At 40.6% G+C, this 15,335-nt stretch overlaps 2 protein-coding genes and 1 long non-coding RNA gene across 5 annotated transcripts in view; 1 reads left to right on the forward strand and 2 right to left on the reverse strand.

The window, feature by feature from the left end:
• atg7 (ATG7 autophagy related 7 homolog (S. cerevisiae)) overlaps positions 1-1,868 on the reverse strand; it is a 40,186-nt gene extending 38,318 nt beyond the window's left edge. Inside the window, exons 1-3 of one of the 2 annotated variants that reach the window (XM_030375677.1) lie at positions 1,410-1,868; positions 573-776; positions 341-395 (exon numbers count right to left, since the gene is read on the reverse strand). In XM_030375677.1, coding sequence (XP_030231537.1) covers positions 341-395; positions 573-744 — 227 coding nt within the window. In that variant the 5' untranslated portion in view covers positions 745-776; positions 1,410-1,868. The other variant, XM_030375676.1, reaches the window with a different exon arrangement.
• LOC115557686 (uncharacterized) lies at positions 1,836-2,494 on the forward strand. The gene is made up of 2 exons (XR_003979221.1): positions 1,836-1,969; positions 2,374-2,494. It is a non-coding gene; the product is annotated as an uncharacterized LOC115557686 (long non-coding RNA).
• A 603-nt stretch (positions 2,495-3,097) lies between these two features.
• hrh1 (histamine receptor H1) lies at positions 3,098-13,672 on the reverse strand. Of its 2 annotated transcripts, XM_030375680.1 has the most exons (3): positions 13,532-13,664; positions 6,829-6,930; positions 3,098-5,956 (listed from the first exon to the last, which is right to left on the reverse strand). In XM_030375680.1, the coding sequence occupies exon 3, from the start codon at positions 5,713-5,715 to the stop codon at positions 4,105-4,107; it is 1,611 nt and encodes a 536-aa protein (XP_030231540.1). In that variant the 5' UTR covers positions 5,716-5,956; positions 6,829-6,930; positions 13,532-13,664; the 3' UTR covers positions 3,098-4,104. The 2 variants fall into 2 exon arrangements, with proteins under 2 accessions (XP_030231540.1, XP_030231539.1); XM_030375679.1 differs by lacking the exon at positions 6,829-6,930 and having other exon boundaries at positions 13,532-13,672.
• Between the last annotated feature and the right edge of the window lie 1,663 nt (positions 13,673-15,335).

The following is a 15,335-nucleotide window of genomic DNA, read 5'->3' on the forward strand; positions in this document are numbered from 1 at the left end:
TAAAGGATGGTTTCAGATTCACAGATTGTAGATTAAAGCGATAGCCCATTTTTTAGCAATGAATTGCAATGATCAAACCTATCTGATCAAGTTAATAAATTAAATATTACGCAAATTGGTTGACACATGCAGTGTAGTTGATGTGTTCAAATTTGTAATACTGTATAAATGGTCACTATAATATACTGCATAATTGGGCACAGTACCTAGTTACATACTTGGTCATCATGAAGGAAAATAAACTGTATTGTGAAACAATTTCTCTGTGCATTCTACATTCTTCATGAAATAAATATCAACATTTTAAGAAAGTTACATTGAAAAATAATATAACACTTACACATCAAATGCACTGAACTCTAAAGTGAGACGTGTAGGCAGGCTGATTGGGTCACCTGTAAAAAGCAGAAAATTAAAAAAAAAGGACATTTCACAAGACAGGACATTTCCTCATATTCCAGCTATAGAATCATTTCTAGTTTCCAATCCTCAAATTATGAAAGACAAAATATTCTAAAAATAAAGCCAATTCATACAATGCATACTAGCTTAACTGCTGCGCCTCAGCTCACCATTATAGTAGTAGCCTTTGATACATTTCGGGCTTTCATCCAGCCGGTAGTCATTTAGTTTTTTCTGAGTGAGTTGGTGCCAGAAGCCTGCCTCCAAAGCGCTGCAGAAGGGAGCAAACTGCAACTTTGCATCCACTGGAGAAGACCCGGCTTCACCAGAGCTGGACGCCATTGAAAATGTACTAATAGGCTAATTTAACCAAACTGGAAAGGAAAACATTTTACTGGTTACCATACAATATTGACACTTGACATAGCTTAATCATGAATTTAAGGAAAAAAGTTGTGGTTGTATCACACAGAACTGTTACTTCCTCTTATCGAGTCAGCTGAAGGGATTTAATCAAAATTATGAAAATATGTCAAAGATATATATTGTTATGCCCCTTAGCTCAACAGACCACAACCAAAAGCGAGATGGCACCTTATCATAAGTTCTACGTGATTAATAAATACCCCTAAAAATAGTTAGCTTTGTATTATTTTTCATGAAGTAATAAGTCTGGCTTTTTGTAGCCTATATCTTTCTACTAAACTGTCCTACAAAACATGCAATGTGGTGGGCTGGTTCAGTAACATAATGATTAGGTACTGACTAGCTGCTGGATACGTGTGGTAAGTGATTAATGGGTGAGGGAAAATTGTTGTGACAAAAAGCAGTATCATGCTGACAGCTAATGTCACGTTTGTTTCACATCAACAGCAAGTTAAATGGATTAAGATTCCTACATCAAAACTCAGTAATGAACAAAAACAGCAGGAAAAGCAGTTTTCCCGAAGTATCCGTTCATATCTTGAGACCTATAGACGCAACTATCCCATAAAATGTACACTTACCAAAAGTATCACTTCCTTGTTGAGAACATGTGACCGGAGCGTCGTATAAATAAAGCAGTGCAGTCTGGGAAGTCTGGATGACAGCCAAGTTGTGGCTAACAACATTAGCTTATCTGACGTGTAGTATGCATTTCAAGGAGCGTGCACCATTGAATAAACCACAAAATACCAAAACAAAAACAAGAAGGCGAAAACAAAAAAGCAAGAGAATACCGACAAGAACCTGTACGCGCCGCTTCTTTTCATTTGGACTAGTGGGGGGGTGCTCTTGGTGTTAACCAACCTACGGAATGCAGTCTAACGTTACCTCTACCTTGACATGATCTCTCACAACCTCAAAAAGAATGAGAAAATGCGAAACCACTAATTGAAGTGTTTCAATCTTACGAATGGATTAACATTTAGTAATGTGCTATTCCCAATAGAAGTAAACCGTATAGCTTCAGTTTAGCAAGTGCAGGCGCGGAGCAGTTTCAGCATATCTGACAACATTTCTTCCATTCAAGTTAGGTCAGTTTCTCCTGCGATGTCATTGGCTGATCGGAAATGTGGACTACGAGGTGGTTTACTTGAAACTTCTTTTTTTTTGCTGTCTAAACCGTTGAGCTTAGATTTGGCCGATATTTTGTACTAATGTATAATATTATGTAATAATAATGTAATATAATGTCAAACCAATGTATATAATAATTATGTATTGCACTTATCAATCTGGTAAGAAAATAGAAGCCTCAATAATATCCTGCCAAATCTATAATGTGTCCCAAGCCAATCCTTCTATCCGTCGAATTTCAATGAATTGGCAGGTTTGATGGTTAAGTTAACCGGCTGTTTTTATTTGGCTGCATGCTTGTCTGTCCTCTACGGAATGCAGAGCACACAGAATACATCGTCGTATGCATAGGTGACGTATATGAAGGTCTTGGAAAGTCATCAGATTATCTGCTCCTATTTTGTTTTCCAGTCATCCTCTGCTGGTACCCGCATAACACAGAATGATTACCGACCTCATCCGAAGAGTTCATGTTGAAAACTGCTGAACCGTGATGTTGCTTAAATAAAGAGCAAATGCTCTGTGCTTACTACATGTGTTTGTAGTACTCAAATATTCATGTACTTTCCATCTCAGCCACGTCCATGCATTAGAAAACTGTTTTGTTTTTTTCAAAAAGCTGTGGCTTTATTTTAGTCTCCTGGAATCTCTCAGAACAAATCCTTCTGCTATATTGAATGTGATCCCTCATAATTCCCATAGATAATTCCCACATATATTGAATGATGCCGAGATAACTTGGAAAACTATCAAGGAAATTACATCCTCCAACTTGTATCAAAACTAACTAAAAGGTACATGTATGTCATTTGCATAGGTCTATTTCCCAAACCCTTTTTTCCCCCAGAGGACTATCATGATACTAACAAAACGTGTTAACACATGAGCACATAGAAATTGCAGTCAAACAGACACCCATAAACACTCACTCACACACAAATATTCACGCACGCTCACACACACATACACACAGTTTTTTTGCCTCAATGTAAAGTCATACCAGTTACAGTATCAATAGAAATATTGGGCCAGGCTTGCAGATTTACAGGAGGCGACAGTATTCGTATATATTTTTTTGTTTTCTTCTAGCAAAATGTTATATTTTGCATCAATGGACCGCTAATTGACAATAACATTAAAACAATGGTGTTTATTGATTTTAAATGATCATGTTTTCTTTCCAGCATGGTAATAAAATACCTAATATGTATTACTTGTGAATGATTGATTGGGATAGTAAATCCCTCCGTATCCTATCCAGGTGGTGAGGGTGTGCTTTCTAGAGTCCAAGTCCACAGATCATTTCAAACAAACATTTAGTGTTCTTTGCATTGAGCAGTCCACACATCAAAAATAAACAATAGTCTTAAAAAGTTTGGACAACACCTAGAGACATCTTTCAAAAACGTCCTCACCCTTGAAACACCAGGTTTATTAAACATTTTGTTAAACACAGAGTTCTAATTACAATTTGAGCAACCTTTTGTGAGGCGTTCCCTCATTGAAAAGGTAAAAGCAAATGAAGGATGCACACCAGGTCCATGACATGTCATTAGTTGACATACTGAGGAAAAGTATGTATACGTTAATACAAAAATATTGAGAATAAATAGTATTTATTGACACCAAATAAAACGTGTGAACCTTGGAAAATACTATACAAATGTTTTTCATTCACTTCAATACCCTGTTAGGACGCTGTGAAACTTGTTTCGCACATTTAAGTCCCTTTGCCTTTTACAAGTAAGTACAATACATTGTCTGGAGGCTTATAATTGAACTGACGACTCAAAAGTAACAAAAAAAAGGTGTCAATCACAGTGTCTCTTAGACTGAAGCCAGACTGAATCACTCAATACGCCTATCATTTTGGTTTTGTATTTATCTTGCTTTTGTCTTCCATCTTCCACTGCAATATTATATGGCACCATAGCGCAAAAAAACATATATATCTATATATATGACATTTGTTTGTATTTGTATTTTACTATTCTCAGGCTGTAATGGAAAAAGTACATTCAATATATTATTATTTTTGCTATTTACACTTTTTACAATTCAAAGCCACTTTGTGTATCGAGACTTCATCCAGTCATTATGTATAGGCACAAGTAAGCATTTTGTTGCAGGCACGATAAGCATTTATAAATGCTCAGGTATATGTAGAATACTTTTAAAAACTTTTTTAAAGTTGCCGTTACAGAGAGGGTATATAAAGGGGTTAAGAGTTGAGTTAATGTACCCAAGCCATATGGTGAACATATGCAGATCATGGTGCACACACCTCTGACAGAATGCCATGACCATGAAAGCTATAAAATAAGGAATCCAACACAACAAGAATGCCGCTATTATGAAGCCCAGCTGCTTAGCTGCCTTATGCTCTTTGCGGATTCTAAGTGACTGGATCCGGAGACGTGATTGGTCAACAAAACGTTGCCAGGTCTGTTTCATTGTCACACCGTTGGCTTGATTTGATGCGGTCTCCTGACTGGTTTCCTCCACCGAGTGGGTTGACTGACTAACGTCTTTGTTGTACATGACAGTAGTGTACTGCTTTACCTTTGATAGATGGCCTAAGTCAAATTCGCCACTTACTGAGTTTGGCACTGTAACACGACACTCGTTTATGGATACGTAGTGTTTGATGTCATTATGCTCATCTAAACATGCTATACAAGCTGACCCCCCCGGCAGACTTGGAATAGTCGTCGTGTTGGTCTGCTTCTGCAACAGGAGTTCCGGAGAACTCCTGTTGTTCTTTCTTGATATTTGTTCCGTTGTCATCATGAGCATTGACCTCTGAGCACTTTCCTTTTGAGATTTCAGAATTGCCATTTCTTCGAGAGAATATCTTTGATCGAGGGTGTTATGATCCATCAAGTGGTCATTCTTAGTATATCTACCCAAAGGGTCTTTGTTTCTCACTGGTGATTTGCAAGCACTTACCTCTGGGTTAAGAGCGCTATGTTCAATCTCATTATCGCCAAATGAATCGGTTGGATGGACAATCCTCTCTCTCTCTCTCAGATGTTGCCTGACTGCCAAGTAGATGTGCGTGTAGAACCACAGCATTAAAATAGAGGGCACATAGAAGTTGAATATAGCAGTAATCACTTTGAACCAGGTTACGAAGCGAAAATCCGTATCACATTTATTCTCATCCTCTGGTTTGAGGTCCACGGGGGTGAACCATCTCCAACCTAAAATAGGAACAATCCACATCATTGACAGCAGCCAGGCCCCAGAGATCATCAGACACGCCCGTCCCCTCGTTCTATACTTTAGGTACTTCAAAGGTTGCCTGACCGACCGATAGCGATCCAAACATAATATGAAGAGGTTGAAAATGGAGGCTGTGCTGGCCACATAATCCATGATGAGCCAAAACTGGCAGACTGCACGGCCCAGCAACCACTCGTCCCTCAGCAGGTACACCAGGTTCAGGGGCATCACCGTGGCGCCCACTATCAGGTCGGCCACCGAGAGGCTGGCGATGTACAGGTTCCCTACAGTGTGCAGGCTCTTCTCCCTCCTGACGGCGTAGAGGACCAGAAGGTTCATGAGGACCGTCAACAGAGACACTAGCCCCAAGAACACTCCAAGCGCTGTGCTGTACACAAAGTCCTGCAGGGACAACGTCTCATTGCTCCTGGTGTCATTGTGGAGAACGCTCCAGTTGTGGACGGCGTCGAAGATACCACTGTTGAGGTGGAGGCGATCCAGAGAAGCTGCAAAACCAGGTTCCATCATGGTAGTCCGGGGGTGGGCGAGACTGCCCCCTCACGTCACATCAACACCTGGGGTTAGTCTCTTCACGCATCCCTCTGCGCCAGAGGGTTCAGTCAGCCTGAGTAATAGTCAGGAGCAGCGCTGCTTACATTAGGCCCTGTGAATCCAGCTTGTTTGGAATCAGACAGCCGTGTTGCAATTGGAAATGACTCCCTTATGCTTAATCGAGGAAATGTGTCTTCACATTCCAAACAGTTACAGCCTAGGAAAATAGAAGGGGAAAAAAAACAGACAGGAACACACAGTAAGTACAAGTAACATATCAATGACTGTACCACTGGAGACTGGAGTGAAATATCCATAGGTTGTGTAGTGTAAAGAGCTATGACTATGTGTCTAGGAAAGAAGTGCTCAAAAAACAGGGGGTAGAAATGGAGAGTTGCTGTGGGTGTAATCTTTATTGTCATCATATTTTGGAAGCAGACCGACCAGCTTGAATAACAGCTCGATAGTAGCAGTATAAATGTGCTTTGTGTTTACTTTCGCCTCGCAAACAGATTGCAGATTAACCGCAAATCAAGTGTTATCATGTGACACATCAACACTCTTCATCCTGATAATAATACACTTTTTACTAATAATACACTGTTCTGCTAACTAGTTACAAAGAGAAAATGCAAGCTAAAAAAGGTTACTATAGTGATGCTGTGTGAAATCTATCCAGAGCAGACGCCTTTACAATACCATTATATGTTTAATTCCCTTCACATTTAAAAAGGTTTTATTTTCTAACTCATTGAAAATTAATTTATTCATCTTTCTACATGGCTATACATAGTTATTCCCCTAGAACAATGATTATGCTTGGTCATATGGCATTATTCTCTTATCTCCGTTAAGATGTCTGTGTTTCTGTCCGTCTGTCTGTCTGCCTCTTTCTATCTTGCCATATTGCTATGTATCTACCATCTTCCCCTTCTCTCTCTCTTGCCTTCTTCTTCTATCTCTCTGTCACTCTAGCTCAATCTCTCCCTCCCCCCCTTATCTATCTCTCTCCCCCTCTCTCTCTCGCTCTCACACTCTCTTCCACAATGCATCATGACCACACTGGCCGACATGTCTGATGATCCTTACGCAGAAGTAGGAGTGTGGAAAGGGACACCATGCTGTCGAGTGTTGTTTCTCCAACAGCAACAAAGTGCGTCCCATTGAGCAGCACAGTCAGCCTAGTGGAGTCTTCACATGCAACAATGAGAATATGCTCATTATCTTCGCTAATATGTGTCAGCGTGCTATAGTACTTTTATCACAGTATTTATGCTTATGTCATAAAGTGGCTCATACATATCTTATTTTACTTTTGTATCGTGCACCACATCTGTTAGGAAGAGTATGACTAATATCAGATTATAAATTACCTTTTTTATACTTTTATTTTATTCTATGAAGATGAATTAACTTTACCAATTTAAAATTTTTGTAAATTGGTAAAGTTACAAAAAAATTTGAAGTTGATGTTCTTGTCCCAAATCAGAGATTCCTGTGAATGCTTATGGTCATGCTATGACCATTGCTTCACACTGTCATTCTATGACAGTACTTCCTCCTTAGATTATGATGCAATTTATTTACACAGTTACAGATATGCATTTCACTTGGATAAATGATGGTGAGGTAAACTAACATAGAACACTAACAAAAACCTAAATCTAAAAAGAAACATTTAACAGCATATGGGACATCTGGACAGGAGAATTTACCTTATGAAAGGTCCAACTATTCACAACTATTAATATAATAATAATATAATAAGGCCTAAAAAAAAATTTTGTTTGGTTCCGCTTTCCGACCGACCCTGTCAATTTATGTGCGACCCAAATTATTTTATGTAATTACGTTTTGGTACAGCACCTCTATAATTACGTTTTGGTACAGCACCTCTTCATTCTGTACAAGGATGAGCGAATTTTCTCGTTTTTAAATGAAAACAACCTACCTATCATTCGCTGCCGCTGGAAAAAAAAAAAAAAAAAAAAATTCCCTACCTACCCATGACCTCAACTGACAACCAACAGGAACCAAACTTTTTTTTTTTTAGGCCTAATGAATATAATTGATTGTGAACTATTGCGAGTTGCAACTATTCAGGAGGTTGCAGATTGCAACCACCTGAATGATCCCCCTATCCTTTTCCACCGACAATGGTGGCCTGGAATAGCCTGGATTGGGTACGGTGCCAGTAGGTAAACCAGTTTAACCCAAAACAAAACGGTATCTTTGGTATAGACACCATGGTCACCGTACACATATTATAGGTCATTGCTGCAGTAACAGCCTTTACATTTATCCACACACAATCCTCTTACTGAATCCATAATGATAAGCTACATCCATAGACTAATAATTATTGCCATCGTTTGCATTGATCGTTCATCTCGATAGCAATCGGCGCTACAAGCCAATGTTTACCTGCACTACGGTACGTCAATATAGGTTGCTTTTGATAACCTGTGTGCACTTGTATTGCAACAGTTTTGTTTTGGATAAAAAGTCTCCCCAAAAAAAGAATAGCCTACTTTAAGTTATTGAACAGGGAGGAAACTGCAATAAGGTATGTCTACGAAACATTGATGCATTAAAGAATGCACAAAAAGTTTTCATTATCCCCGTCGTCCATTAACTGCCATTAGCTGCACTATTCTACACTTGGATACCAAAGTGTGATCTGGGCTATGTATGAAGATGGTAGTGCAACATGGCGGCCCCAGAAGAGCACCCACCCCATATAAAGGGCTCGTTCTATGGTAAGGAAAACTGGAATCATGATGGAATTATGCTCTAATTCAAATGAATATTATATTCCACTTCTGCCAACTCCATTAAACATTAACTTTTGAACGCATTAAACCCTTACTCTATTGAGCACAATAAACCCAAACCATATAACTATTAAACCTTGATTGAGTAACTTTCAGAGTCTTCAGAGTCAACCAGCATAAGAGACGCATAGCGTTTAGACCTACATGGTCACTCTTTTGGCTCGTTCATGCGCTCTGGAGATTTTGGACTGTTGTTCAATGGTTCAATGGTCAGGTTGGATCTCTGCTCAGGGTCTCAAGTATAATCGGTTTTCCCATCAATATAAAAAAAAACTATGGATGATAAAACAGGGCCATTAAGACCTGTTTTAGACCAAAAAACAAAGGCGAGAAAACTGGCCCATTTTCAGTAGTCATTGGTATTGGCATTGAGGCATTTTGTAAACAAATTGTTTGCCTGTAGCTTCAGATGAAGCTGAAGTAAACTAATTAGTCAGTCGCATAATTCAACGCATAATCAGCCAAAGTCTGCATATTCATGCGGGGGCTGCATTTTTTCAAATATGCCGCACTTTCACCGCATAAATTGCAGATTTCCACGCAAAATATGCGGCGCTTGCATGATTTCATAATCCCTGCATATTCGTTGCAAAAAAGTCACATATATCTTAGCAGAAAGTTGAAAAATGTTGCGTTTACTTCACACACGAGCAGCCATTACCCCCTGTTGCCATGGGACCGTTATGAAGTGATGTAATTACGCGACGTAAACGTAATCGAAGTTCCCGCATTTTTCTGCAAGTTCCCGCATTTTTCTGCAAGTTCCCGCAATTTCATCGCATGAAATTGCATAAATATGCCGCATATTTCGTCGCATTTTTTAAGAAAATATGCCGCATAATCAAGGATTTTTGGCCGCAACTATCCCATGTTACCTCCCCATGTTACCGCAACTATGCCATGTTACCTCCCCTTCTCTGCTTTGCCCGCCCAGAGATTTGGCCCGCCAATGAGACAATGAGCTACGACTGTTGTACACTTCTTTATTAATTAGATTACCGTTCTGCTGTTGGTGTTATGGCGCATAACACGTCGGGTTCTCTGACGAGACTCGTAATAGGGGCTATCATAGCCATGGTTGAGAAGGAATTTGGGGAAAGGAACTTTGGCTTTGACTCGCTGAAGTAAATTAACAGCGACATGGAGGAGAAAGGGATTGTTGCCCACGATTGTCTCCCGCTGGAGCCCCCCTGCCGTGAGGCACCACCATCGCGAGGCACTACCGCCAAAGGTCGGTGGTGCCTCGGCGCTGCCCGCTTCCGAGACCATCAACAATCACGGGCAACAATCCCTTTCTCCTCCATGGCTCTGTTCAGTCTCTGTTGAGATTCATAATATCGTCTGGAGGCGCCATAACACCTGTTGGTGTTATGGCGCACAACACGTCTCTGGTAGTTCCACAACGAGACTCGTAGTGGGGGTTATCTCAGCCATGGTTGAGAAGGATTTGGGGGAAAGGAACTTTGGCTTTGACTCACTGAAATACATGAAACGCGGAATAGAGGAGGAAGGGATTGCCCGCGATTTTCTCCCGCCACAGCCCCGCTGCCAGCTGCCGAGGCACCACCGTCCCATGAGACAATCACGGTCAACAATCGCGGGCAACAATCCCTTTCTCCTCCATGTCGTGGTTCAGTCTACTTCAGATTGATGTGGAAGTGGAAAAACCAGAGACGTCGAAGAACCCGACGTGGTCGTTTGAAATTCCTAATATCGTCTAATATCGCCGTGATAATATATATTAAATTATATAGTTATCTATGTATAATATGATATTATTGAGATTTAGAGCTCCTGGACTCCCGCCAGAGCACCCAGAGTGTTCTAAAATATTAACAGAACATGGGCAAAAGCTGTCTGCGCCTCGCCATTGCGATACATCCACTGTAAACACGAGCGCATGGTACCGTGGTCGCAAGCTGCTCAGGACCACACCCCCACCCTCCACCTTGACCCGCCTCTAAAAAACGGCGCTTTTGGAGAAAGCTCAATGTGCGACTGGCTCATACTGGCTGTATTTCTGCACCAAGGCTGAATCTCTTGAACGTCTTCAAATACTGTATTAAGGGCCCACTAACATCTACATATAAGCATCCATAAATTAGCATGCATTGGGACCTTTAAGTTTTGCCGCCTAACTACAATAATATATTTTTATCACACTGACTAGTTATCTTTAGCTTAATCTTAAACTACAGGCAACCAATTAATTTTGCAAATTATTTTGACAGTTGAGTTCTCCCCATTTAACTTTTATCTGAAAGGTTTCGATCCACTTTCAGTTCGGCCTCTCCAGTGGTGTAACTTGGGGTCTTCAATGGAAATTACCCCAAACCGAAAAAACTTTTAGAGAGCTCTCTATACTGTAGAGAATTTATCCCCAGATAATAGGGAATTTTCTGTATTATTATGTCTGTGATATTAAACATTATCAGGAAATTGGCATATTTGATAAAAAATCTATTGACACGTTAATCTTTTAGATTAAATTTAAATTACATAAATCAGGCGTTATGATAACACAAATGTACTGATGATATAAAATGATCTGCAAACTAAATTATTATCCCACGGTTTAGCCATGTGACACAACAAACTCGAGAAAAGATAGGGAAAAAATATGGGAAAATACAAAGTATATGAATCAACAAAAGATGTGCGACCATGTGGATGAACTCATTATAAACAACTTATACTCAAACAATAAACCTGCATTCAATTGAATGATTAACCACAATAAAAAAGCATGGATTAATCAATTAGTTAACATATCGTTAACAAATCAAACCATTAGTAGTAGGGAGAGCGAGGTGACACCGCCATCGGTGTGTGAATGTGTGCATGAATGGGTGAATGTTAGGCAATATTGTAAAGCGCTTTAGGTAAAAGCATATAAATGCAGTCCATTTACCAGAGAGAGCGAGAGAGAGAGCGAGCGAGAGACAAATAGGGAGTGTATTTGGCGTTTTAGCAAAACAATTTGAAGTGCGCCTACTACATGACATTTGGCACAATCAGGGCGCAGAAAGCTATGATGCATCAAGTTTGAGGAAATGGTATTCATGCATGATTAAGATTAACATTATGTTATTAGGCTAGATCCAGATAAAGAATACTAACACTCCTCTTTGATTTTTTTCTTTGTCAATTTGTTTTTCACTCCATTGCAATTACATACAAGGGCTTCATCATATATTCTTGGAGGGGCATCTAAGATGGCACTTCATGAGTATGTTTCGTCAGAGATGCAACTGGGGGGAACCTAATGTTTATCACATTGTAGGGGTACCTGTATGACACCATATCAAATGTTCTCCACTGTAGGGGCCACCATTAGGAGACGTCCCCACACACTCAGGCACCTGATTGGGCACGTCATGTTTTGTCCCCTGTAGCAATACCCTGCATCCCATGTTCTCTACTACAACGCCGACGACGTCATGCAGGGGTGGCATGGAGGGGGCCCCCTTCTCCATTGGAAGAGCACCCACAGGGACCACATGTTCCCTTCTAGGATGGCCCTCATTAGGACAATTTATCAATTTTCTCCGCTCTAGTGGTCGCATCGTCATCATTTATTGCATGAAGGGCCACCCTAGGGAGCACTCAATAATTGTGGTCTGTGTTAAGGGCAGCCGATAGGACACCTGCTCTTATTTCTGCCTATCTAGACATCCCTTTAGCAACACTTTTTCCACCATGGGGGCGCCAACCATAATTGTATTTGTGAGTCCAGTTAAACATTTCCAAATCAATCCTGCCCCCTTCCATATAGCCCATATCCTCTATTTGGCTTCCCCCCCCCTCCTTCTCCTCCTCCCAATCCTCCTCCTCCTCCTACTCATTTATGCTCCCTCCTCTTCACCCTGAGCTTTGGAATGAGAAAGGTATAGAACACACTTAAAGCCTCCAAACTACACTCACAGAGAGCTGGCAGATCAAAGGTTGTGTACACATAGAAGCCATGCACTGCTTGTCAACATAATTTAACACATAACACATTTTCCCTGGCTGTCATCCAACTTCTTATCTTCATTGGATCGTTATGCCCTCTGCCCTGCACTACTTCACGGATCCCCATCGATCTAATTGTAATGCTGCCTAGCAATTGATTTAATGACACTGTCGAGAATGCTCTGCGGAGTTCTCTTGTATGTCCCAATATTATAGGGTTAGGGTTAGTTGTAATACCATTAATGGTATTACATTCGATTCAATGGTATATATACCATTGAATCGAATACATGTCAATATGGAATAATTCTTAAATATTCATTTAAGGCAAGGACATGTTTTGATAGATTTGTAGCTGTACAAAATTTCAAATTATGTGATGGTAGCGTAATCTAAAGAACCATTCTTAAACTGCCCCAAACCCGCTCTGTTGCGTATCTGGTGTGCATAATTACGATCTCACCCTTTGTTCATAGCTATTTTAGATAAGACTTGAAAGTCTCATTGTCTCATTCTGCTTGGAATGGATTCACCTCGTGTCGTCAGCCAAAACTGAAACGGTTATCATGCATGTACATATTTGGCTCTTTATTGCCAGAACTATACAATAAACTAATTAACCAACATGACTGTAATTACCATTGGGCTAATGTCATTGGTGTGATTATGAAAGGGCGGATACACAGCGTTAATTATGTTGTGGGCTCTATTTATAGCTTATAAGAAACATGTCAAATAGTAGATCTTTCCTTCAGAACAAAATCCACCTGTTCACTACAATCTCCGATTACAAACTTTCCCTTATTTTGGTCTAAAAACTGCTTTTTCAAATGCTAAATCCATGTCGCTGGTCCCCTCTGTAAGTTTACCTTCATAAAAGACAGAGGCAGGGCTATGTCATATTTCATAAAACAACTTTAAAAGACATCGGACAACGGAGCTTTTGGTTTCATCACATCGCAGCTATAATCTAAGAAAAACACAGGTTGCCAAAGCAAACTTACCCACGAAAGACGCGATAATGCCATAAGTAGAGGAACACCGTTTTGCCGCAGTATAGCCTATCGATTCTGGGCAATTTGGAAAATCTGAAATCCTTCGGCGCGATCTTTGCACCACACACGAAACAACCATCACTCCTCCTCTCTCGATCTCTAATGCCCTCCCCCCCCCCCACCCACCCACCCCCTGTTCCTAACTCATCCTCCTTTCCTGCGCTTTGGCGGCATCTGGGAAAAGTCTGCATTCCATGACACACACAAAGTAGACTAAACACAAGGTACTGTTCCTCGCAAATGCAATGATATCATATATCATACACGTTTGTGTGTGTGTGTGTGTGTGTGTGTGTGTGTGTGTGTGTGTGTGTGTGTGTGTGTGTGTGTGTGTGTGTGTGTGTGTGTGTGTGTGTTTGTGTGTGTGTGTGTGTGCACGTGTGCGTGTGTTTGTGTGCGAGTTTGTGTGCATGTTTTGAGTGTGTGTGTGTGTGTGTGTGTGTGTTTTAGTGTGTGTTTTGTGTGATTGCGTGTGTGTGTGTGTGTGTCTGTGTGTTTTTATCAACTGACATTTGTAATGATATTCTTCTATTCAATGTTTTGAACTGATTTCTTTCCATAATTGTTTGAGAGGCTGCTAAGGTCGTTCTTACTGATGTGGTGAGTGGTTTGTGAGTCAGCAGTGAAGAGAATATATATATGATCGTTCGGCTATACATAGACTCATCCAACAATTACATTTTTAAAAATATCATAGTCTTAATACAAAATGTGGTCGTGACTGAGATCTGAGATGGCACTGAGGCAAATATTGTCACTATAAGTAAGCCAGAATGTAACTTCCAATAAATTCATATACAATTACAAATAAATCAAATATATCAATATTTTATATAAATAATACTATTATTTAATATTTTTTGAATTCATTGCGTTGTGCTTCCCTGTGCAGCATGATGCTCTAAATGACATATAAGTTGGTAGAGTGACAATTGCGTATCAGTCTTTTAGGATTTCTTCAACTTCCCCTTTATTTTTAAAAAAAACCGTACATTTGTGAGTGTGAGTGTGTGTGTGTGTGAGTGAGTGAGTGAGTGAGTGAGTGAGTGAGTGAGTGAGTGAGAGCGGGGCCGCTGGACTGGGGGTGTAAGGTACTGTACAGGCTTGGGGGGGTCAAAGGCAGAGGGGGGCCGTGGGAATGTAAAAGAAAAAGAAAAAATATTTTTATTTCTCTACCTCCCCCTAGTTGTAGGAGCCCCACACTGCGCTCAGTGGCCATTTGCCGCTAGGTCACGTCTCGTCGTGTCGTCGTTGACCCCCCCCCCCCCCCAAGAATTCTGCGCAGGGGGCTGGTAGGGGGAATTCGGGGGGGGGGGGGGGGCATCAGTACCTCTTGTATACAGGGCCCAGAATTTGGTGTTACGCCCCTGCCTATGAGAGTGCACACCACTAGGAGGCACTCTCGTGTATTGGAGATATTGAATAGTAAGTTATACTACACCAGGGAATTACAGGCAAAGCAGTGCTACATAAATGTTAGTGCAACGTCGATGTCCTGGTATAAAGTGACGATTAGAAGAGATCTGTCCATTTTTTGTTAAGCGTAATACGTTCCCTTATCCCTTTTTTTGGTTTATTTTAACAGGGAGTGTTCATTAATTAACATTCCTGTAAATGCACCAGTTAGCCAGAAGGTTATTTTTTTTTTCATCTGTTGTCCCTTACAGCACCTGGTATTCCCAAGCAAATTCCCCTCCAAGTCCCTATACTCCTATGTCTCGCTGCGGCTTGTAGGACATGGACATCCAACGTC

The sequence above is a fragment of the Gadus morhua genome, chromosome 13 (assembly GCF_902167405.1).
Source record: "Gadus morhua chromosome 13, gadMor3.0, whole genome shotgun sequence".
NCBI lineage: Eukaryota > Metazoa > Chordata > Actinopteri > Gadiformes > Gadidae > Gadus > Gadus morhua.

Coding starts and splice junctions, on each gene's coding strand:
- hrh1 (XM_030375679.1), bottom strand. CDS start 5,715: ATGATGGAACCTGGTTTTGCAGCTTCTCTGGATCGCCTCCACCTCAAC.